Genomic DNA, 23,751 nt, shown 5'->3' on the forward strand with positions numbered 1-23,751 from the left:
ACAACTCTCGCTCATGATGCTCAAAATATACTCCTTCTCTTGAATTAGGCTCCACTTGATCAAAGAAAGAATCTTGCTCATGACAAATGGTGAATGATGGCTCTTGTGCAAGACTAGGCTCAAGTTGCTCATTGGAATGTGAAGTCATTTCTTGAGAAGCTTGTAATTGAGCATTGAAGGCTTGCAATTTAGCATGCAATCGGGCTTGGGAGGCTAGACATTGAGCTTGGGTGGCTTGCAATTGAGCATTGGAGGCTTCCAATTGAGTTAGTTGTTCTTCAAGTGATGGCTTCCTAGGCTCAAAAGCTTGCTCTTGTGGATATGCTTCGGGTACAAATGTCTCTTGATACACCCCCATCTTGTACTCATACTCTTGCATAAAATCCGGGTACTCAAATCTCAAAGAGCATTCAAAAGGTGAATGCCACAGAGAATTACACAAGGCACAAGGTTGGTTGTAACAAGGCATTGGACTCTCGATATAGGGATTCCAATCTTGATAACCTTCACCATTATAACTTTGTTGCTCATATCCCCTAGGATCATCCCATCCATAGCCCCATCGATCCATAGCTCAAAGTAATAATAAAAATAAGTACCTATGGATTCCCAAGAGTGAGATTAGTAACCAACAATTAAAAAGAAAATAGAAAACGAAGCACACAAAACATAACAACTAATTAGAATAACAATTTTTTTTTTAATACTAAAGATACAAAAATATGCCAAAGTGACCTAGAACCGATTTACCAAGGGATTAAGGCTATTAAACCCTAATCTCTGGCAACGGCACCATTGACTTGATACACATTTATGCAAACGTACGTATCGTTGTGAAGATAGGGAAATATTATGCCCAAAGTTATCGTACCACGGGGATTAGTGGCTAACCCACAATCCTTGGATAATCGGAAATAAAGACACTTAGCAAACAAAAGAAAAAGAACAAGAAAATAAATAAAAATGCTACTCTAAGGCACCAAACTTAGCAATGCTCGGCTTTGGTTTGCACCGAAGCCTAATCAAAGCTATGAGCCCAGTGATGATTATTTACAATGAAGTAGAAAGTCACCGAAAATGTAATTTGCATTTATAATAACTAAAGTGAAAGAATTTAAATGGAGACTTTAATTAACAACTAAATTAAATAAGGGAAAGAAAAGTATTAAAAAATGAATATAGATATGGGATTGGTAGTTAGGGATGAATCCTAACCCTAATTCAATGCTCTCGATGCTAATTTGATTTACGTGCAATTTATTAGAGATGGTAGAAGCTGTACCCAAGGCTTTTCAAGGCTCAAGGGCCGAAATTCCCTTTCATGGTATTCCTACTCCGGTTCAAGGGCCGTAGGAACTCACTTGACATGAATTAGAGCCGGTTCAAGGGTCACTAATTCACATCAAGAGGCCTAGAGTTCGAGGAATTAGGCAACCAATGTTACCATAATTGCGATCAAGCTAATCATGTAGTGAACCATGCTTGTACTTCCCACAAATATTAAATCGGGGTTCTAGCTCTAAAATCTAAGGATGTCATCCCCTGAATTTTAATCTAGATTTATTAAAACACATACCCAAGAGTTGGCAGTTCCTAAGCATGTATTTTAATCAATTATCACAAAACACAAGCATCCACTAATTAACAAATTCCATATATAAATTAAATTAAGCATCCATTACATCAAATTTGGGTTAGGGCACACAACCCTAACCCCCAACAAAATTTCTACTCACTACCCATAAATATCTACATCATCAATTCCATCAATTTCATATAAATAAAAGAGGAAAAGGTATAGAAGAGGGAGAACAACCAAGACAAGTTACAAATGCTAAAAAGCAAACATAATAAGTTTTGGAATTATAATTTCTCCATTTTACCCAAGTGGTGATTAAACCCCTTATGCTTTAAGTGCTTCCCCTTTGAATCTTGTGAAATTGATGAGAAGATGGATTTTGGTGAGGTGGATCTTAGTGAGGAGGTATGCATCTTGGTGAGAAGAAAGAATTTTGGTGAGGAAGTGTGGATCTTGGTGAGAAAGAAAAAACAATGGAGAAGGAAGGGAAAGAGAGCAGCCCAAAGGCTGCCTCTGTTTTTGTGGTGGTGCGGCTACTGTTGTGGAGAGGAAGAGGAATAATTGGAATTAAAGGTTGGGTTCTCGGTGGCATAGGGTTGGAAGAAGAGAGAGGGATTGGAACACATGGCAAAATGTTATAGGAAGAGAGGAAAAAAGAAATAAAATAAAATGATAAAGAAAAAAATAAAGGTGAAGGACATGCACGTGGGATTGAGGGGAAGATGTCACTCATGACATGACGTCATCAAGATCAGATTATTATTATTTATATAATATATATTTTTCTTTTGCTTTTTCTTTTCTTTTCCTCTTTCTTCTTTTTGCTTTCTTTTTCTCTCTTCTCAATGCACTTCCACATATGTTATCGGAGACAATTGGATTCCACTCTCTTGATGGCGTTAACCAAGGTTGACCCGCATTGACAATTTCGTCCTTTTGTCGGAAACTCCAATTTGCTCCAATTTCGCACAATTTTGTCTCGTTTCTACACAATTCCGCTTATTTTCTACAAAATAACAAAAATGGATTAACTACATAGTAATTGACTTGAGGATTAGCTTATTCTAGTGTTTTAGATATAATTATACGCATATAAATGCGTATAATCACACCCCCACACTTGAACTTTGCTTGTCCTCAAGCAAACTAAATGAAATATAATCCGAAAGTCTAATAACGTACTCACAAAAGATAGCAGCCCATATAATTTGACCCATATTGGAGTTAGTCTGACCCATCCATTAATGAACCTAGAACACAACTAAAGCAAAAGATCTTACAAAGAAAAATTAATATAAAAAAAGAGAATGAAATTCACACTACTTAATTTGCAATCCACACTCAATTCTTTTTTCTTTTAATTGAAATTTTATACAAAGACAAATTTAAAATGCTAAAACAAGAAACGAGGATTGTGGATTGTAAAATAGGAAGTGTGGATTTCACTCTCTGTCTAAAAATTCACTTTCTATCCCCGAAAATGCCGATTGCAAAAGGTGATACTATTAAACAGTGATAAGCGTGGTCGTGACCTGCTATTGTACCGATACAATTCCAACTTAACCAGGTGCTAGGTTTAAATTACAAAATGCCTTGGTACACAATTGGGTGTGATTCACCCACTTATAAGTTATATTATATTTTGCCACTTTTTCTAATATGAGATATTTATTCTCCAACACGTTCCCTCAACGTGTAAACTAAACCTAACTCTATGTCTAAACCAATTAACAAATCCAATTTTCACATTAAAAAATTGGGATGCAAGTCTCATATCGCCATCTTGGTTAATACAACAATCCGAGGCCCACATCGGACTTGGTAATAATCTAATCGAAATTTTCTGATGACAATATAAGGAACCCGAACTCGGGCCCATGACAATTAGAAACGTAATTGGAAAGAGGCCCGCTGTTATACCATGTTAAATAGTGACAAGCGTGGCCCATGGCCTACCATTGTAACGATACTATCCCAACTTAACCACAGGACATGTATTGGGTTTTAATCACACAAGACCTCGATACAATTGGGTGTGCTCGACCCATTTACAAATTATATATATATTTTTTTATTACATTTCTAATATGAGATCTTTTCTCTCCAACAGATACCAAGCGCAACTCCTTTTCTAAAGTAATTTTGAAACACATGATATACCATTACTTTCCAGCAACTGCAATGGTCATTACCATTACCACCCTAATATAACATGGGACAATACTTGGCTGATCAGGGCTGGGCAGCCCTTCCTAACCAACCCCTGCGTGTCACACTCACGATCCAACTCGTGTCTTTGTTTTTTTTTTTTTGCCTCTCTTTCTGTTCTCCTCCTTCCTCTTCCTGTACTCTGTCTCCCTCTTCTCCAGTCTCTATCGGCGACCAACTTGACCATCCCCAAACCTCATTCCTCCTCCCTTTGCCAAAAAAAAAAAAAAAAAAAACCTCATTCCTCCTCCTCAACCCCTTCTCTACTCCTCATCGTCGGTTTCCAGTCACCACCACCGCCTTCCCCACCTTCTCAATCAAAGCCTACGCCACAGATCGAGATCCCTCCATACTTGTCTCCGGAAACGGGACTTCTCCGACAACGGCAAATCCTCCTTCAGATTTCTATTCCCTGCTTCACAGCAGGACTACGGTTCCTCCACCTCCATTGAGGTCGATGCCGTCACCTGGGAGAATGGATTTTGAAGCACAGTGCCACAAACGGGTTCGTCGTCGTGCTGCTCAACATCGCGACTGGCACCGCACCGAGATCGAGCGCGTGAGGAAGGCTTAATTGGCTTAGAAGGACACATGTCATCCAATTAGTGGAGATCGAAGTATAATCCTATAACATGGACCCGCTAATTTGGTTGCAAAATGTTGCACACCTATAGCAATTAGCATTTTTGGGATGCGCGCAATGTTATATAAATAATTAGTAACTCTAGATTCATTTAGAAAGTGACCATTATGAACCAAATAAAACTACACGTCATCGACTGTTGGTCTCTCTTTCTCTCACTTTCAATAAATTTCTTAGATTAATTAGCTCCTTTTTCCTTTGATGCAATTTATAATTTTTATGAACTCGATTTACAACGTGGACTGGAAATCGAAGCGGTAACTAGTATTATGGACTGCCATTATTTCTTCTTGTTATGTATAAAGGAAGCCAGGAAGACACTATATCTAGATCCTTTTGCTGTTTGGTCCTTGGAAAACGGTACATGTACGTTGCCAATAGCAAAGAAGCTCTTCAAGCCTAAGTAAAATGTCAGCTAGTGGGGAAGCGGGAAGGTCTCTGATTCTCTTTCGCTCTTTATCTTTCGATTCACTGTAAACAAAACGATCCTCTCCTTCAAGGCTAAGCAATAATCAAAGATATAAATTCTAGGTAGATGGATCGAGCTGAACTAGCTAGAACAAATTGATAGCACGCAGAAGGAAGAAACAGTATAGTACATAGGAATTATTTAGATAATGGACAAGGATAGTAGTAAGCCGAAGAAAGAAGTTGGAGGTAGGAGCTTGATTGATTCGGTCTTCTCTTGGTCTATTAGAGATGTTCTCAATAAAGATCATTACAAAAACCAGGTTTGCCCTCTTATGTGATTAGTACAGCTAGCCCATTGTTGTCAGTTTTCATTTCGTTTCATTTCCTTCCAGTGGGTTTCCTTCATAGGTTTTTGGTAAATGATCAAAAGATATGATTGTGGGATACGATTAAATTTCTTGCTTGATGAACATATGCTTTCAGTTTATGTTATGTATAAGTTTAGATGTGTTGTCATTTGTGAAGTGTTTTCTCAATCTTAATATTCTTATCGGCAGGTTTAAGATGTTTATTGCATATCCTTGTTACCAATTAATGGAGTATCTTGTACTTAAAATGTTTGTGTCTGTCATTGAAAAAAGAAAGAGGAAGTTACATTGAAAATTTGAAATCTTCAACTCAACTCTTGAAATTCTCAAGTGTTTCTCACCACCTAACCATTATGTTGCATTAGTAAATTTTGATTCCACTCAATCCGCCAATATCCCAGCCTGTGGTAGCTAGATTGCAGATTTTACAGTGATAGGGGAATCCTTATTTAGCTTATGTCTTTCTATGATTGTTAATTTGTATCTTTATACGTTTGGTTTGTGCACATTTTCTTTTATAACAACTTACCAAGCTATTGTTGATCCACCAAAAAACAAAAGACAAGTGTTAACAATAACTACGTACTTATCTGCATTTGACATTACATAATGTTTATGAGTGACTTGCAGGTAACTACGATTCCTGAGACGTTCTTGACGGTAACGAGTTACATGAAAGCATTTGTTCCTTCACTTCTTGAGGAAACACATGATGAATTACGCTCTAGCATGATGTCCCTGTCGCGGGCACCAACTTGTGAAATTCTTACAGTTGAAACTTCCAAGGATCATAAACCACCCAAAGACTTGTTTTACCAAATTACATATAAGAGGAGACGAGAAGATTATGTAGGAGCATATGAGCCTGATGTTGGTGATGTCATTGCCTTGACAAATGTGAGACCAAAATATATTGATGATTTGAATAGATCCAGAAATTCTTATCTTATTGCTTATGTTATTGGATCACAACACGGAAGTTCTGATAAACATCTGATACTCGCATCAAAGTCTATCAATGGAGGAGGAGAGTCAGGAAACAAAAAGATTAAGAGCAAGAGTGATACACTTTTTGCTGTTTACCTCATGAACATGACAACAAACGTACGTGTATGGAAAGCTCTGAACTCAGAATTAAGCTCAAACACAAATCTGTTTAAGAAGGTTCTGGAAGTTCAACCACCAAATTCATCACATGTATTCTTCTGAACTTTTATCTGTACTTTAACATCATGAACCTCAATTACCTAACTTCATGTTTCAGATCAGCACATGCATGTTGTATTCTCAATGTTAATACTACTTTATGTTTGTTTCTCAGGGTCAGAATTCTTGCACAATTTGTTTTTCCAATTATAACGGCTACCCTGAGCTTTCTACTAGATGGCCCACAATGTGTTCTGATCTAAATGATTCCCAAGAGGCTGCAGTTTTGAACTGTATCAGTTTGAGTAAGTGCCATCACCAGAATACGGTCAAGCTAATATGGGGTCCTCCAGGGACTGGAAAAACAAAGACAATTGGTCTGTCACTATTTGCTCTATTGCAGTTAAAGTGCAGAACACTGACGTGCACTCCCACCAATATTGCCATCGTTGAAGTGACAACACGGCTCCTGAGGTTGGTTAACCAGTCATTGGATTATGGCAAGTATGGACTTGGAGATATAATTCTATTTGGGAATAGGAGGAGATTGAAGATTGATAATTTTGATGACCTTCTTGAGATATTTCTTGATCATCGTGCTGATATTCTGTCCGAATGTTTTGCCCCATCGTCCGGTTGGAAACATTGGCTAGAGTCAATGATAGAATTGCTTGAGGATCCAAACAAACAATACTCATTGTATTTGCAATCAAGAAGGAAAAGATGCAATTATAAACATGAAGATTCAGGTGAAAGGAGCTCAGCAAGTGATGATGAAAATGATATTTTGACGTTTGAGCAGTTTGTGCAGGAGAGACAGTACTCACTGTATTTGAAAAACAGAAGCGAAAAGTACAATGATGATGGTAAAGACAGTGATAATAGGAACTCATCCAGTGATGATCACAATGGTTTTTTGACATTTGAGGAGTTTGTGAAGGAGAAACAGAATTTCATTGGTAAGAATCTGAAGCTGTGTATGGTAAATTTGTACACTCACTTGCCAACTTCTTGCATTTCATTAAAGGTGGTGAAGGACATGATTAAAGCTATTAATTTGCTCGAGTCAATTAAATCTTTAGTGTGTCAGGGGGTTGGCATTGCTAGTGAAAGGTTTCAATTGGTCCTGAACAGTTGTGTTCATATACTGAGGTCACTTCGTGCATTTTCTTGTCCAACTTCTAACTATGATGGTCAGACAATAAGGAAATTGTGTTTGGAAAATGCTTGCTTAATATTTTGTACTGCATCAAGCTCTGCAAAATTGCACATGGAAGGAAGCAAACCACTGGAACTTTTAGTCATTGACGAAGCTGCTCAGCTTAAAGAATGTGAATCAGCAATCCCTTTACAACTACCTGGTCTTCGACATGCTATACTCATAGGAGATGAGAGGCAACTTCCTGCTGTGGTTAAAAGCAAGGTTTCCATTTTGTCCTTCCTGCTATTTACTTTCTCAAATTTGCAGAATCTTTTTATGTATATAGTCTTAACATCTTAATAAATAGACACATATTGACTTGTCCATTAGATTGCTGAGAATGCTGGTTTTGGAAGAAGCTTGTTCGAGAGACTAGTCCTATTGCGACATGAAAAGCACCTTCTCAATGTCCAGTATCGAATGCATCCATCAATCAGCTTATTTCCGAAGAAGGAGTTTTACAATAATCAGATATTAGATGGTCCAAATGTCAATGAAAGAAGCTATGAGAAATGCTTCCTTGAGGGAAAAATGTTTGGATCTTACTCCTTCATAAATATAGCTGATGGAAAAGAAGAATTTGATCGTGGACACAGTTCGAAAAATATGGTTGAGGTTGCTGTTGTCTATCAGATAGTTCTTAGCCTTTTCAAAGGTTAGCTGTTTTAAGATGTGTCTGGTTATCTTTTTGGGTTCTTTTTGGATAGATATACGATTTTTCAGTTCCCTTACTTAGTTTTCTTAATTTTGTGTTCGCACCACAGAATTCACTCGAACAAAGAAGAAGGTTAGTATTGGGGTAATATCACCTTACAAAGCCCAAGTCAATGCAATTGAAGAGAGAATCAGAGAATACAGTACAGATCATTTAGCTGGAACTGGCTTCTCTCTAAGTGTTCGGTCTGTTGATGGATTCCAAGGTGGTGAAGAGGATGTGATAATCATCTCCACTGTTAGATGTAATGGGAATGGATCAATTGGTTTCCTTTCAAATCATCAAAGAGCAAATGTTGTACTAACACGTGCAAGGTACTAAGTCTACACTCTACAGTTACATTACTATGGCTAGATTATTGATGGATGGCGCATGCAGCTAGATGAATCAGATCCATCCATGTAATAGTGCATATATATGCTTGTCTGCATAATTGGTTGTTTCTGCATTTGTAGGCACTGTCTTTGGATATTGGGGAATGGACTGACCTTGTCTAAGAGTAACTCTATCTGGAAGAATCTAATCATTGATGCCAAGAATCGCAATTGTTTTTACAATGCTGATGAGGACAACAACTTGTCTCAGGCTATTGGATCTGCCCTTGTGGATCTTGACAACGTTCAAGTTTTATTCAATTCTGATTCTCCGCTGTTCAGAAATGCAAAATGGAAGGTACACAGTTCATCATTAATTTTCAACCCTGACAATAGTACTGATCTATACTTTTGTTTAACCTGTATTCTCTAGAATTCATATTCTTTCTTCCTTCCTTTCTTTCATTTTTTTTTCAAAATCTTTGCTTTTGTATATACCTTGATGTTATTGTTACCCTTGATTAGTATATATGCATTTGTACAGGTTTACTTTGCCAATGAATTTAACCACTCCATTGCAAAAATTAAAGACCCCAAGATTCGTCAGGAAGTGGTTTCTCTACTGAGAAAGCTTTCAAGTGGTTGGCGCCAATCTCATGAGGCGAAATTCTTTGGTAGGACTTCTTGTCAGCTGTTAGAGAAGTATCGAGTTGATGGGATCCTGAACTTGATTTGGAGTGTGGACATTCTCCAAGAGAATTCACAACATGTACAGATTATACAATTTTGGGATATTGTGCCACATTCTGATGTTCCAAATCTCACAAAGCGTCTTGACAACATTTTCGGGAGTTACACAGTGGATAAGGTTAATCGCTGCAAACAAAGAAGTCTTGAGGGGTACGTATGAACTATGAACTCATATATGCGTGCACATGCTTGTCTGGTTTATATCATCCATTCTTTATAAATTGCTATAGGGACGATGTAGTTCCAATTAGATGGCCAGTGGAATATTCAAGCAGTTGCAGTGAATCTGATCCTCTGGAGTTCCTTTCAACACCATTATCTTGTCTCGCTCTGAGGGACGAGCCAGCTGAAAGTTCAACTGCATCTTATATGAGGTGTGTGAATGCATATGTTGATTAGGCATATATAGTCTGAAACATATATTTATTACCACCCATTACTCGGGTTACTTCCATTTATGTTGAGCTCCTTCCTTGTGTTCTTTTTTTTGTTTTTTGTTTGAAGTATATATAGAATATGCAATGACATACACGATTCTCTACTTGGATTAATTTCAATGATCGTTGTAATTCTATTGTCAGAAATAATGCTTCCAACATGAGTGGAAAGAAGGCCACCGGATCAAAACCAAGGTGGTAATTAAATGCGATGAGGTACAGTTCCACATCTTCTCTCAAAGTGGACAGCATTCTCTTTATAATCTAACATTAATTTCATTACGAAACATTTTTATATCTAAATATCTAACTTTGAAATATGTAAACATCTGAATTGCAGAAGAGGACATTATGCAAGGCCAAAAGCAGTGGAATATGTTGATTATGCCTCATATGGATGTTGTAAACATTACATATGAAATAGTTGCAGCTATCCAATATTTTGGCAAAAGTTGATTTCAAGTGATCTTAAATATTGCAATATTTGAAACAATTATTGTTCAATATGAACCGCTTACATTATTTTATAGTGCTTTGGTTTAGTATGGTTTGATGGATTACATCCAATGTTCTATTAAAAAAAACTTCAGCTGATCGGCCACATCTCCGCAAATCAATTCACTATTACATATTGATAAATTATATCTTGCTGCCAAACTTGGCCATTATTCATACAGACCCATCTACAGTTCAGAAAGTAGCAAGCATTGCGGGAGTAAGCTCATGAGCAACGTGATTGTTCTTACGCTGATTATGTTGCCTAGTGCAGCTCTGAAACCTCGACAGAATGTGCTTCACATCATCAAGAACAATCCACTCGATGCTCAAAACCTCTGTGCGATCATGTCTGATAAGGAAGAATCCATCCCCTGGCCTTCAAATTAAAGTTGGCCGGGTAAGCATTAAAAGAAAATTTTGAGCTTAAAAGGCAGCTCTACCACCCTTGGTTAACAGAATCCCCTTCATATGCTTACAATCCTACTTCTTATTGTCTCCATGTTGTTTGCGTCAACATGGATTGCTTGTCAATACCTCAATCATACAGTGATTTATTAGGTGTTTTTTGAAAGAGATCAAGCTGGTGCGGCTGCCCTCAAGTCTTAATTAATGAAATTACAGAATACATGGGGGGTGACGTAGAGCCTGAACCCCAGATTACAATAAACATCAAGATAACAATCTGAAATAATACCAGGCGAGCACCAACTAGTAAAGAGTGCACAACTGGCTACTCAATTTGCTTTGACAAAGCAATGACATAATGGAAAGATTACTCTATCATGAAGAAGCATCATTACAAATAGCACAGTTTTTCTACTATGTTGCCGCACGGAAACAAATCCAGCTAAACTCCATTTTCATCCTGCCACTAGGAGATTACTTCCATTTGATCAAGTAAATGGCTCACTGCCTCGCTAGGCCAGACAAGGCACACTGAGTGTGCATACCAGGACCAAGCCCACACAGAGCCGTCTCAAACTTTTCGGAGGCCCTGTGCGAAAGTTTAAGATGTGGCCCTCCAAACTTCAATCTCATATGAAATTTATACTCGTACAAACTCACAATGTAAAATTAAATAACCAATAATATATGATCAATATCATTAAATTAGCCTACAAAAGAAGCTAAATATTCAATACAAATATAAAGTTTGCAGCAAAAAATAATTACAAAAAGATGCTTTGATCTGAAACCCTCAAAATAACACATTCTAGCCGTGTTGATTGATATTCATTTGAAAATCCATCTCCTTGCCTTCTTACCTGCAAACTGATCAATTAGCTTATCACAATTTTGTGTTCTAATTTTGAACTGTGCAAACAAGAACAAAAGTCAAGATTACTCTTTCAATAAAATTAATATCAAAACTCGGGAATCTAACTGTAAACCTAACCAGGTATCCAAAAGATCCCCAAATTTAGATATCGGAAATTACTAAAGCAACAAGCTTTCAAGTGAGTTTGAATTTCCAAAAACAAATCAAAGCATTCATCCGAGCTGTAATCGCAGGAAACAAGATCAATAAGCTTGAAATCAAGAAGAGATAGTCAAATTCGTCGGAAAACCTAACAGAATGAAAGAAAGAAAAGATGACCTGAGGCGAAGGAGTCGATGAGGGAATCGTCCTCGCAGGAAACGTCGATGAGGCTGAGGCGTCTGGGTTGGGTGTCGTTCTTGTTGAGCAAGTCGGAATCTTTGATGAGAGGCTAAGTAGAGAGGTACTGAGGTCGAATGGTCGATGAGAATTGACGAGAGGAGAGTTGGAGGAGAGACAGAACGCAGAAAAAAGAGGAGGATAAGGTTTGGTCGTGTGGCACGGTGGCACCTAATTTCATCTTCAGTTTTTAATATTAATTTATTTAAATATAAAACCATGAAAAACAAAATGGGCCCTCTAAATTGAGAGGTAGGTGTCAGGTGTGTGAAGTTGTGAATGTAGAAAAAGGATTATGGGGCCCTATTTCATATTATTTATAGTGTTTAATATTTATTAATATATACATAAAACACATAAATTTTTTTTTTTGGGGCCCTCTCAATTAGGGGCCCTGTGCTGTTGCACTTGTTGCACATGTTGAGAGCCGGCCCTGAGCCCACATTGCCCTACCATAAAGTGATAGTGTCGCTTCGATTTTTAAAACAATTAAAACTCAAGATAATCTCACAATTATACCGGATGTGAATGGTTCAGTCATCGATACAAAATACCTGGAGAACTTTTTCCTTTTTAAACCAAGTACATACAAATGTTCTGAACACACAATGTTAATACAGACCCGCTTCGTAGAGTCATATATTACATCACACAAGTTTACGAATTAAGTTGCATAACAAAATAATAAGTAAATGCTCCTTAGAGCTTACTACAACGGAAGTCTTAACAACATTAAAGACCCAAAAATTAGCTTCCTACCTCGTACGGCTGCAACTATGAGATCTCAGCTTCAGCCACGATTACCTTGACCTGCAGGATTAACCCCTACACCATCGAATAGTGCATCGGGTTGCAACAGACAAACCCGGTAAGCTTATGAAAGCTTGTATGAGTAAACTCAAATGCATCAGTCGAAACAACTCACACCAATCACAAGAAAACCCACCCATTCCAATTAAGGAAGCAACTCACACAAATCACGATAAAATCACCCATTCCATTTAAGGAAGCAACTCACGCAAACAGCTTGCGCTTGATTTCTTTTGAAATTTCCCATCCTTTACTCATAAGGAAAACACGTGTCACACCGTGACAAAATCATATCAATTGAAACCTTGACAATTAAATATGAAAACCCACGTCCTTCATGGACAATAAAAAAAAATGCTCTCAAGACTCTCTTCTAAAACCCATACTCATGAGTCCCAAATAAACTCACTGTTACCTCCATAAGATACAATAAAACCTGGCAGACAGACTAGAGCTCTAACTGATCGTAACCACTAACCAGGCCAAGGCGTGGTTCCCGATAACATGTCTTAGTCACATTCGTGACCCCCGACCACAATCTGTGACCCCCAATCTTCAGAATCTCAGTCTTCAGATCCTCGATATAAATACTAAAACATTAAGCGAGTCGCACTGGACCCAAAATGTTACACCAATCCCGATCACCAACTTTGACCCCCAATCTCGATCACCATCCGTGACAAAGATAAAAACATTAAGGGAGTCGCACTTGACTCAAAATGTTACCCGAATCTAAAATAAAAGATTCCCCGAAATGTCACACCCCAAAATAATAATATGAACTCATTCACAAATATTGCTTGTATGAAAACGAAACTACCAATACATATATATTTCACGTAAATACACACACACACACACACACACACACACGTTGTCATTCTCTCATGAATGTCATTAATACCAACTATAGTTTGTAGTTAAATAAATAACTCCTAAAACGATAAGGTAACTTCGTTCGTAAATGAATATTGTGAGGTTACTCAACTCTGAATCCCGCTGCGTCTTCTTACAGAACCGAGCTAACACAATCACAACAAACCGTCCAAGATAACTTTGTCACGTACCTAATCACATCAAGGTCACATCTTAATACCTCTTGAGGTACGAAAGCATCTAAGTTCGAAACACGGGAACTAAAGCCCGATTACTACGTCAATCGAGACAAAGCATCATCGGAGACCACCCAAAGTCTCCTAAACACTCTTCGGATCAATATGTCAAAACGACAAGTCGATCCAACGGTCGGATCCTCACGGATCGAAAACCAAAATAATCGAAACCACTAAAAACCCTCACATGCTCAAATGATCTCCAATACTACAAATCATATGTCAAAATGCTCGTATCAACGAATAGATGATAATGAAGTAAGATACTGCCCCAAACATGGCCGGACGACCCGCCACGCGCCGCTGTGCCAACTCAATACCAGCTCAATCCAACTGTCCAAAATGGAGTTTACACTACGAGGATCAACTTTAATACATGGAGCTCAAGCCAAATCGGCCTAAATCGCCGCTGCAAGCCAAAATACACTGTTCATCGTGAGTTGCAGCTCCACATTGAAAATTGATCGACCAAACCTCCAAGGCCATGAGCAAAACGCGATCGGTTTACAGTCCAGCCGACGTAAGAATTTGAAGAACTCACCAGGTCCGCCGCCGCCCACCTTCACTACCTCGATCCACTGCCGTGTGTGAGAATTTGAGCTAGAGACCACCATAGGGAGGACCGGAAGAAGGAAAAGAACAGATTTGGGTCGACGCCGTCTTTTGTAGTCGCCGGAATCGGCCTGAAAAGTCGGGTCTTAAATCCGAGTCCGGGTCGGGTCAACAGGAAAGTAGAGAGAGTCTGGGTTTCTTGAAATTTCTGGAATTTACCGAAAAAGGAAACTTTTGTTTTTCGTGCAAACCAATCCGGAAATTTCCTATTAATACCAAAAATTTCTAAAAATAGAAATAACTTCCGCTGATCATAACTTTCTCGTACGAACTCCGATTTACGCTTGCTGCATGTCCATGAACTCGTATCGACGCGCTCTACGATTTTTGAGAAGGAAGTTTTCGGAGAAGCTCAACGAATAAAAAGTCAACTCCTTAAACCCTAAAAAATAAAACGTTTTGAGTAATTATTCGTCCGAAACACTTCCACTCCATCCGCGACCCACGAAATTGTCCTAACAGTTAACTTAATAATTTTCAAAAAATCATAAGAAATTAATAACGAATTTCTGGGTACTACAGATAGTGACTTATTGCTGGCATAAAGCCACATCTTACTAAAAATAAAAAGCAATAAAACATAAAACAAATAAAGTGAAAACAGTTTGGGACCAGAGTCGAAGCCCAAGCCCAGGCCCCGACCCAAAAACCTTCAGACCCAAGCCAAGAACGCAGACTGCATGTGTCAGCCAGCCACCATCTCGTATGAAACGCCTCCGCTGTCCCATCATCGGCGGCATACCCACCGTACGTAGGCTGCGCCTCCATCCCTCCAACCTCCCCATCATGCCTACAAGCATCGCTGCTCCTCCAAACCACCCCCTCGATGGGTTTACTCCAAACAATCCAAACCAGATCAGAACAATTTGATCTGACCTGGGTCCATCTACACCATATCTCGCCGCCACCCACTCATTCCTACCAAAGGACCACGGTCCGCACTCCGATCGAGGGTGAAGTGATATCAGCGCCACCGGCTTTCCACCTAACCGTTGTCGTTCCTCAACAAGGCCGTCCCGCAAGCTGGATAGCGAAGCCACCACCACTCTTGCACTTCAACTGGGCTTACTCCAGAACCACCAACCACCGGACACTAGGTCCCATTTATTAGGTCTTATCCAAGCAAAGATTTTCAACACCTAATTGAATGTCATCAATATCTCACACTGAATTATTTGATTTATTGTGCATATCTGTTACCCTTCCGGTGATTGCTATGTAGTTTTAGTTTGAGTTTTTCTTTTGACAGAAAAACCTATGAGCTTCATTTTAGAATTGGTAATTACTTATTCCATGTCTGCAGTAAATTAGCATTCCATGTCTGTAGTAAATTAGCAACCCATGCGCACTTGTAGTTTATTAATGTGATTGTGCATACCCCACAAGTTCACCTAGATTTTAGTTGCATACAAGCATGAGTCTCAAGCAATAAGTAGCCGAGATGAGAGGAAGCAATTGAAACGTGAAAACAACCAATTAGGAGGAGACTAAACAACTCAACAACCTTATACAGAGTCTCATGAGTGCATGAACATTGTTAAAAATCTTCGTGTACTTGTTCACTTTAAACATGATTTTTTTTTTGTTCGACCTTTAAGAGTTTAAAGTCCACGTACAATTGTTTATCTCAATTTTGAGGGTGTCACTCCCTCAACAAACTATTTGTGTTGGTGTTCTAATTATGTTGTGTTTATTGAACACTTTAGGAATTACTTTCCAAAAAATTAAAAAATATTAATTTAAACTCTGAGTTTTAGGGATTAAAGTACTTTGAATTTGAGTAGACTCTATCTTTAGCTATTTAAGAGAGTATTTTTCTTTAAGCTATATTAAGTGAAATTGAGGAGTACATGGAGCAATGTAAACGCATCGGAAGAAAAACAATGAAACATAATAAGATGTACAAACGCATCTATAATTAAGAAAAGCAAGAAAACATATATAACTAGATGCCCAAACGCATCTAGAATAACACTACCAGAAAAATGGTCTTTTACGGCCCGCAAAGAGCGCCGTAAAAGACATTTTAAGGCACACAAAAATGCGCCGTAAATGGACATGCCGTAAAAGACCAAAATCTTTTACGGCGTGTTTCTGAAACGCGGTAAAAGACCATACAAGCACGACGTGAAAGACATAAAAGAGCGTCGTAAAAGGGTTTTAGAGATTCTTAATTTCAATTTTCAAATACAAAGCGCGCCGTAAATGACCAAATATGTGCGCCGTAATTGATATCAAAAGCGTGCCGTGATTGATCTCAAAAGCACGCCGTAAAAGACAACAATGAGCGCCGTAAAAGGATTTTAGAGATTCTTTATTTCATTTCAAAATAAGAAAGCACGCCGTAATTGATGTCAAAAGCACGCCGTAATTGATATCTGAAACACGCCGTAAATGTGGTTGTAGGATATATTTACAGCATGTAATATTTGCACCGATTTTTTTTTTTTCTTGTAAATTTTGGATACCATTTCAAAATCTATATAAATCTATACAATTTATTGAGATGAAAATAGAGATAACAAACTGCAATATCACATTACAAAATGTAAATTAATATGCCGACAACAATACTGTATAAAAACAACTTAATTTAACCAACAATTTATCATCACCTTCCTAAAATGTAAAACATTCTAGATTAACAGAGAGCATCCTAGATTAGAATTGTCTTTGTTGATTGCAAAAGATAAATGGTCAGTGATCCATGCTGTGGCCTTTTAAATATCTTCATATTATGTTTGATGCCAACTTTTACCTGCATAACCAAAACAAACAGAAACAGAGCAATGAAATCTAGTCTGTCACTAGTTACAGAGCCCGCGCTTTGCAGCGGGTAATATAAATGCCCCAATTGTTTTCTTTTTACCTGAACTCACATATAGGTTATGGGTGTTCTATTATGTACTTGAGAGTACAATCTGAAGAAACATGCGACCTTGCTTGATCTTTGCCGATGTTTTTTGTGTTCCTTGCTAGTGGTACCCGCTCCTTGACCTGAAATAAAGACTTACGCCATGAATTTCCCAATGGTTGGGATATAATGACTTCCATCTCTTCTACGATCTAGACTCTTAAGAGTACATATTGAATCAGGCACAAAATGAGAACTAAATCAATTTCATCACCTTAACATCATCAAATGAACCCATTTATTTAGAAGTCAGCAAAGACTATAATAACACGTTCAGTACACCAATCCCCAACCTCAAATCCAAATGTACAGCAAACTAACCTCATCAAGTGTCAACGCAGGGTGATATCCAAAGTATTTCATGGTTGCAGACAACAAACTATTGGCCGTGTCGGATACAGCAAACTAACCTCATCAAGTGTCAATGCAGGGTGATATCCAAACTATTTCATGGTTAGAAGTAAAGCAGGTAAATTTATTAGGAAGGTCTCACAGGCAGTTTAATTACATTACCTGTTGTTAGTCTTTTCTTTTGGCCACCCGAAATTCCTCTTTGCATTGGATCTCCTACGATTGTCTCAGCACAAATGTCTAGCCCAAGGATCTATAAGAGAAGCAGAACATAGTAGAATTAAAGCTTGCTGTTAATCAGAGTATATATGCATGGGACTTTAATTTTTCGAGTTGATTAGGAGAAATACCTTTATTATGTAGTCTGTCATGAGAGATTTTTTCAACCCTTCTACCGAAATGGCCTGTTTAGTTCAGAAAAGAACTAGAACTTCTGTTCTCAAATGTCATACCTTCATATAAGTATCAATATCTGAATCTGGGACAATTCCTTCTTGCTTCTCCCTTCTGGTGACTTCTTTCATTATATATGTCGTTGTAACAGCTTCCAAGTTAAATCTAGTTTTATAGAATATGACTATGGCCATAAGATGTGAAGAAAATAGGGCACCTGCTCTGCTTCCAATACCCTGACAGCGTGCTGCGAAATCCAGTGCTTCCCTCACAGTCATTTCAGAAATGTGCAAGACATATTGACTTATATAAGCTGATGTCTTCTGTGCATGGAACAAACTCATTGAGCTTATAACCATTGTAGGTTACAGTTCCCCGGACCTGAAAATTTATGAATACATGATTGAGCTCATATACATATTTCTTTTTTCTTGAAATAGAGATTGTACAACTTGCTATTTTCTTGCTAAATTTTTGATATAGAAGTAATGCTAGCAGATGTATACATTAATGCTTTTCTTTTCAATTTTGTTATTAGTTTATTAAAACAATAGAATAGTGCAATGATTAACCTTGAGAGAATGGTTAGGTTTCCCTGCAAGCGCCTGTAATAAAGTGGATTTCCCACAGCCTGGAGGGCCAAGCAATAGAGTCATCCTGTACAAATTGAGACCAGTAAGGCAGTAAGTAAATGCAACCCATAAACTCTTGTCAAGCAAATAAAAAAAACCGATTTTATCAAGCGCATTTTCGTAAATTCTAACCTTGATGATGCCACTGATATCTCTGAGAATTTCTAGCTTGTATGCTTGAGGCTTGCACCCAACTGTCTGAGTCATAACCTGTAAAATATTCAGCATCTCCTTCACTGTCTAGGACTAAAACATTTATATTTGCATGAAACCAAGGCCGGCCAACGCTAGTCACTTTATCTATTGTATTTGATTCCTTTCCTTCTCTCCCACCGGAAGTTGATTCCTTTCCTACTCTGAAAAGCAAAGGTCAATAAATTTCAGTGTAAAATACACATTCTCTGTAATCCCTTGATGCACACTGTTTCATCAAGGGCTTCACCCACCCCTCTACCATCATTGACCAGTAGACACCACTAATGAGTTATCATTCACCAAGAGAAGAAAATAAAACACCATAATCAATTGCAGAAGAGAAATCCCAGCACAATTGCAGAAGAAATCCCACCACTAATGAGTTACAAACAACTAGTGCACTACTCAATTGTTCATGGAAACAATTAAATTGTAAATCGGTAGAGAATAGAACAATACCACTCACCTGATAGAGACGAAGAAGGCAGAGATTCGCATCGAGATTGTAGGTTTGTGACGAAGCCTAAACATCGAAAATAGAATTCACTTAATTAAATCAATTAAAACTGATTAATCAATGAATCAAATCAAATAAAAACAAAACCTACTCGGTGACGTAGCCTCAAATGGATCACTACTGTGGTGAGTGTGGTCTGCTCCGCCTCTTTTGAAATTTGGGTCAACCTAAAACAAACAGAGTGAATATCAATTTAAGGACCCAGACCGAATCGACGGAGAGGATCAGCAGTATATATAAATCATAACCTTGGACTAGAGATTGGGCTCCCAGACCTGATGACGACCGCTTGGATTGTGGTCGGTGATGGCCTTGAAGGGCTCGTACCGGAGATGATGGGGAGAACATCTTCTTCTGTGACGCCTTCCGCTTCAACATTTTCCTCTTGAGATTGAAAATTGAAACCCTAGAAAACTGGAGCAGAGTGTGATGGGGATCTAGAAGGGACATCGGAGGACGACTCGTTTTGGATTTAGGGCATCAAGCCGTCAAACTCCAGGGATATAGAGAGACGGAGAAATTAAGAGAATGTAGGTTTTGGTAGGGTTTGAGTGTACTCACCGCCGCCGTACATGATTCTAGGGTTTCAGAGAGAGGAGTAGAAGAGGGTTGTGGTGGTGGCCTGAGCTCGGAGCTAAGGCTTGAGAGGAGAGCCTTAACTATATTTTTTGGCGTCAGTTTCTATATGAAAGAGGGAAATTAGAATTTGGCTAAAAATTTGAGCGGGTCCTAAAATTTTATCACATTTACGACACACATTCAAAACATGCCGTAAAAGACCAGAGATTAAGTCTTTTACAGCGCGCAAAAAAAAACACGCCGTAAATGTAATGCAACATTTACAGCGCACATTAAAAACATGCCATAAAAGACCAGAAACGGAAGTCATTTACGGCGCACATGGAAACACGCCGTGAAAGACTGTCTTTTACGGCGCACAATATATGCACGCCGTAAATTGCGCGCAGTAAAAGATAACTTTTCTGGTAGTGTAAAAGGTAACCAGACCATGACTTGATGCAAAAAGGCATTGCTGCACTGTATATGTCACTAGATCTAGTACTTGTTGAATCTGAATCTGTGGAGGGTAATGTGGGGGCAGATTATGAAGTACAATTAGATAGTGATGTGGAGTTGGAAGGCAATGAGAATGATGAGCTTTCAACTGAGTGTAATGAATTCAGGCAGTTTGTAGAAGATGCCAACAAACCCTTATACCCTGGTTGCAATAGGCACACAAAGATGAATGTGTTGGTTAGGCTTTACAACTTGAAAGCGAAGCATGGTATGAGTGATGCAGCATACTCCGACTGGTTGATTGCCTTTGCTGAATTTCTGCCCATAGGAAACGAGATACCTGCCTCTGTGTACGAGGCAAAGAAGACTTTGAGTGCATTGGGAATGGATTGCACCAAAATACACGCTTGCCCGAATGACTGTATTCTATATAGAAAACAGTATGCTGATGAAATGTGTTGTCCTACATGTGGTATTTCTAGGTGGGAAGTCTGCAAAAACAAAAAAGAAAGGGAGGGAGTACCTGCAAAAGTGTTGTGGTACTTTCCACCTATTCCTAGGTTCAAAAGAATGTTTCAATCAATTAAAACATCGAAGAGTTTAACTTGGCATGCCACCAACAGAAACAAGGATGGCTTAATTCGGCATCCTGCAGATTCTGCGTCTTGGAAGTTGGTAGATGATAAATGGCCAGATTTTGGTAATGAGCCACGAAACCTACGGCTTGCATTGTCATCAGATGGGTTCAATCCCCATAGTTCCTTAAGTAGCAAGTATAGTTGTTGGCCCGTTGTTTTGGAAACCTATAATCTGCCTCCATGGTTGGTAATGAAGAGGAAACACATGATGCTGACCTTATTGATATCGGGCCCTAAACAACCGGGAAACGACATTGATGTTTACCTTGAACCGTTAATAGATGACTTGAAGCTGTTATGGGAAGGGGTGAATGGAGTTTACGATGCCATTAAGAATGAAACTTTTACCCTTAGGGCTTTACTATTCTGGACAATCAATGATTTTCCAGCTTATGGTAACCTTTCAGGAAGTATAGTGAAAGGCTATAATGCATGTCCTATTTGCCTTGATAAAACAGAACCTACAAGGCTAGTTCATGGAGGAAAGATGGCCTACACCATTCATCGGCAGTTTTTAGGAAGACACCATCCTTATCGAAAGCTAAGGGCTGCTTTCAATAACCGGCCAGAACATGCAACAGCTCCAGTGCCGTTGAGTGGAGAAGAATTGTTGAGGAGGTTGGAGGAGGAAGTTCCACAGTGGCCGTTTGAAAAAAAAAAAACCTCCTCCTACTTATAGGGGTGCTGAGGATGAAACCAGGTCATGTTGGAAGAAGAAGTCGATATTCTTTGAGCTTGAATATTGGAAGTATCTCCCTGTTAGGCACTGCCTTGATGTCATGCACATTGAAAAAAATGTGTGTGATAGTCTAATAGGGACGTTGTTGAACATTCCCGGAAAAACCAAGGACGGACTGAAAACTCGTTTGGATTTGGCGGAAATGGGTATAAGGCAAAAGCTGCACCCAAATCTAGATGGTCCGAAAAAGAAGCGCTTGCCATTGGCAAGCTGGAACCTAACAGTAGATGAGAAAAAATGTATGTGTGGATCATTTCATGGCATGAAGGTTCCTGAAAACTATTGTTCAAACATTTCGAGCCTTGTTTCAATGGATGATTTGAGGCTGACCGGACTTAAGTCCTATGATTGTCATGCCTTAATGCAACAGCTACTCCCAATTGCTATCCGAGGGGTGTTGGAAAAACCGGTCAGAGTTGCAGTAATCAGGCTTTGCCTTTTTTTTAATGAAATTTGCAGCAAGACTATAGATGCTTCAAGGCTTCCAAAAATACAAAGTGATCTGGTCGAAACTTTGTGTGAGCTTGAGAAGTATTTTCTGCCATCTTTCTTCGACATAATGGTTCATTTAACAGTCCACTTGGTTAGAGAAGTTGAGCTATGTGGACCGATTTGTTTTCGATGGATGTACCCTTTCAAAAGGTATATGAAGGTGTGCAAGGGCTATGTTAGAAGTAAAAGGCATCCGGAAGGGTGCATTGCTGAGTGTTATATAGCTGAAGAGGCGATTGAGTTCTTAGCTGAACTTCTCCTTGATGACAAGACTGTTGGCATCCCAAAAGAAAACTACATAGTTGACAAGCCTACCTCTGGTGCAACTGTTGAGTCAGTTTATGGCAAAGAATTTCAGCAAGCTCATCTATGCGTGCTTCAAAACACTGATGAATTTAGAAGCTACTTTTTGTAAGTCAATCATTAAATTCTGTTTTTTACAGTTTTGTTTATTTTGTTGTTCTAATGCTTATACGCTAACACTTTACAAATATTCTTGTAGGGAACACACGGAGCATTTGAAGAGGGAGTTTCCCAAGTACAAAAAGAATAAAAAATGGCTGGTGGACAAACAAAACATGACTTTTGCCCAGTGGGTGAAGGAGAGGGTAAGTATTCTCCATTTCATGTATATAATTGTAGATAGAAATGTTTTGGATGATTTGAGCACAGATATGTTGACTGTTATATTTTATTTTGTAGGTTGAATCACAGCTTGCAGAACCAGGTTGTGACATCCCCGAGATTGTGAGGTGGCTAGCAGATGAACCAAGCAATGAAGTCCCGAAGTTTAGTGGTTATCGAATAGGGGGGGGGGGGTGCAATATAACACTAAGTTTCGCGATGATCTTCGGTGGACACAAAGCAGTGGGGTTTATTTGGTTGCCAAAACACCTCAAGTAGCTAGTGCTAGGGACAAAAACCTTATTACTGAAGACATGAGCTTCTATGGGGTGATTGTCGAAATATGGGAGCTTGACTATGGTCATTTTAGGGTTCCTATTTTTAAGTGTGATTGGGTAGAGAATCAGAAGGGTGTTAGAGTAGATGATCTTGGGTTCACTTTGGTTAATCTGAATAGGAAAGGTTATCTAAACGATAGTTTTATTTTAGGAAAAAGTGTGGAGCAAATATTTTATGTTGAAGACCCTGTAGATCGTAGGTGGCATGTTGTGGTGAGAGTCCCAAAAAGAGACTACCATGATTCTGTTGAGGATGATGATGTTGGGGACACCATTCTTTCTCACCCCCCCCCCCCCCCCCCCCATCGCAGCTAAAATGCCTACTATTCAGTCACTTGATAACTCTCCGGATGAGGAGCCAATGGGTTATAGGCGTGCAGGGGATGAGGATATAGTAGTTGAGGGAGAGTAGTTCACATAGTAGTATTCATGTAATTTAT

General features: G+C 38.8%; 3 protein-coding genes and 1 long non-coding RNA gene across 8 annotated transcripts; 2 read left to right on the top strand and 2 right to left on the bottom strand.

Annotated features, from left to right (window-relative positions):
* The first annotated feature begins 4,821 nt into the window (after positions 1 to 4,821).
* LOC133738941 (uncharacterized) lies at positions 4,822 to 10,332 on the top strand. The gene is made up of 10 exons (XM_062166630.1): positions 4,822 to 5,161; positions 5,840 to 6,406; positions 6,531 to 7,778; positions 7,887 to 8,211; positions 8,321 to 8,585; positions 8,727 to 8,943; positions 9,130 to 9,485; positions 9,566 to 9,709; positions 9,917 to 9,988; positions 10,113 to 10,332. Exons 1-9 carry the CDS (start codon positions 5,048 to 5,050, stop codon positions 9,972 to 9,974), a joined length of 3,294 nt encoding a protein of 1,097 aa, XP_062022614.1. The 5' UTR covers positions 4,822 to 5,047; the 3' UTR covers positions 9,975 to 9,988; positions 10,113 to 10,332.
* A 6,640-nt stretch (positions 10,333 to 16,972) lies between these two features.
* LOC133741366 (ABC transporter G family member 37-like) lies at positions 16,973 to 18,496 on the bottom strand. 5 transcript variants are annotated; one of them, XM_062169281.1, is made up of 6 exons: positions 18,179 to 18,496; positions 18,077 to 18,130; positions 17,889 to 17,979; positions 17,697 to 17,754; positions 17,331 to 17,458; positions 16,973 to 17,219 (listed from the first exon to the last, which is right to left on the bottom strand). In XM_062169281.1, the coding sequence occupies exons 1-4, from the start codon at positions 18,476 to 18,478 to the stop codon at positions 17,735 to 17,737; spliced, it is 465 nt and encodes a 154-aa protein (XP_062025265.1). In that variant the 5' UTR covers positions 18,479 to 18,496; the 3' UTR covers positions 16,973 to 17,219; positions 17,331 to 17,458; positions 17,697 to 17,734. The 5 variants fall into 5 exon arrangements, 3 of the variants coding, with proteins under 3 accessions (XP_062025265.1, XP_062025264.1, XP_062025266.1); XM_062169280.1 differs by having other exon boundaries at positions 17,697 to 17,780; XR_009861850.1 differs by lacking the exon at positions 17,697 to 17,754 and having other exon boundaries at positions 17,786 to 17,979; positions 18,077 to 18,496.
* A 402-nt stretch (positions 18,497 to 18,898) lies between these two features.
* LOC133741367 (uncharacterized) lies at positions 18,899 to 19,872 on the bottom strand. The gene is made up of 4 exons (XR_009861851.1): positions 19,739 to 19,872; positions 19,555 to 19,630; positions 19,413 to 19,469; positions 18,899 to 19,107 (listed from the first exon to the last, which is right to left on the bottom strand). It is a non-coding gene; the product is annotated as an uncharacterized LOC133741367 (long non-coding RNA).
* A 608-nt stretch (positions 19,873 to 20,480) lies between these two features.
* On the top strand, positions 20,481 to 23,444 carry LOC133737324 (uncharacterized). The gene is made up of 5 exons (XM_062164906.1): positions 20,481 to 21,763; positions 21,882 to 22,760; positions 22,852 to 22,957; positions 23,052 to 23,145; positions 23,431 to 23,444. The coding sequence occupies exons 1-5, from the start codon at positions 20,481 to 20,483 to the stop codon at positions 23,442 to 23,444; spliced, it is 2,376 nt and encodes a 791-aa protein (XP_062020890.1).
* Positions 23,445 to 23,751: the final 307 nt, after the last annotated feature.

The sequence above is a fragment of the Rosa rugosa genome, chromosome 3 (assembly GCF_958449725.1).
Source record: "Rosa rugosa chromosome 3, drRosRugo1.1, whole genome shotgun sequence".
NCBI lineage: Eukaryota > Viridiplantae > Streptophyta > Magnoliopsida > Rosales > Rosaceae > Rosa > Rosa rugosa.

Bases quoted from the DNA above. Each gene is read 5' to 3' on its own strand.
- LOC133738941 (XM_062166630.1), top strand. From the start codon at position 5,048: ATGGACAAGGATAGTAGTAAGCCGAAGAAAGAAGTTGGAGGTAGGAGC. The intron at 6,407-6,530 runs GTATTCTTCTGA...TTTGTTTCTCAG, and splicing joins AACCACCAAATTCATCACAT to GGTCAGAATTCTTGCACAAT. The intron at 8,586-8,726 runs GTACTAAGTCTA...CTGCATTTGTAG, and splicing joins GTTGTACTAACACGTGCAAG to GCACTGTCTTTGGATATTGG.
- LOC133741366 (XM_062169280.1), bottom strand. From the start codon at position 18,478: ATGGTTATAAGCTCAATGAGTTTGTTCCATGCACAGAAGACATCAGCT. The intron at 18,131-18,178 runs GTATGACATTTG...TGAACTAAACAG, and splicing joins ATATTGATACTTATATGAAG to GCCATTTCGGTAGAAGGGTT. The intron at 17,980-18,076 runs GTATTTCTCCTA...CTTCTCTTATAG, and splicing joins TGACAGACTACATAATAAAG to ATCCTTGGGCTAGACATTTG.
- LOC133737324 (XM_062164906.1), top strand. From the start codon at position 20,481: ATGCAAAAAGGCATTGCTGCACTGTATATGTCACTAGATCTAGTACTT. The intron at 21,764-21,881 runs GTTTGAAAAAAA...TCTCCCTGTTAG, and splicing joins GAGGAAGTTCCACAGTGGCC to GCACTGCCTTGATGTCATGC. The intron at 22,761-22,851 runs GTAAGTCAATCA...ATATTCTTGTAG, and splicing joins GAATTTAGAAGCTACTTTTT to GGAACACACGGAGCATTTGA.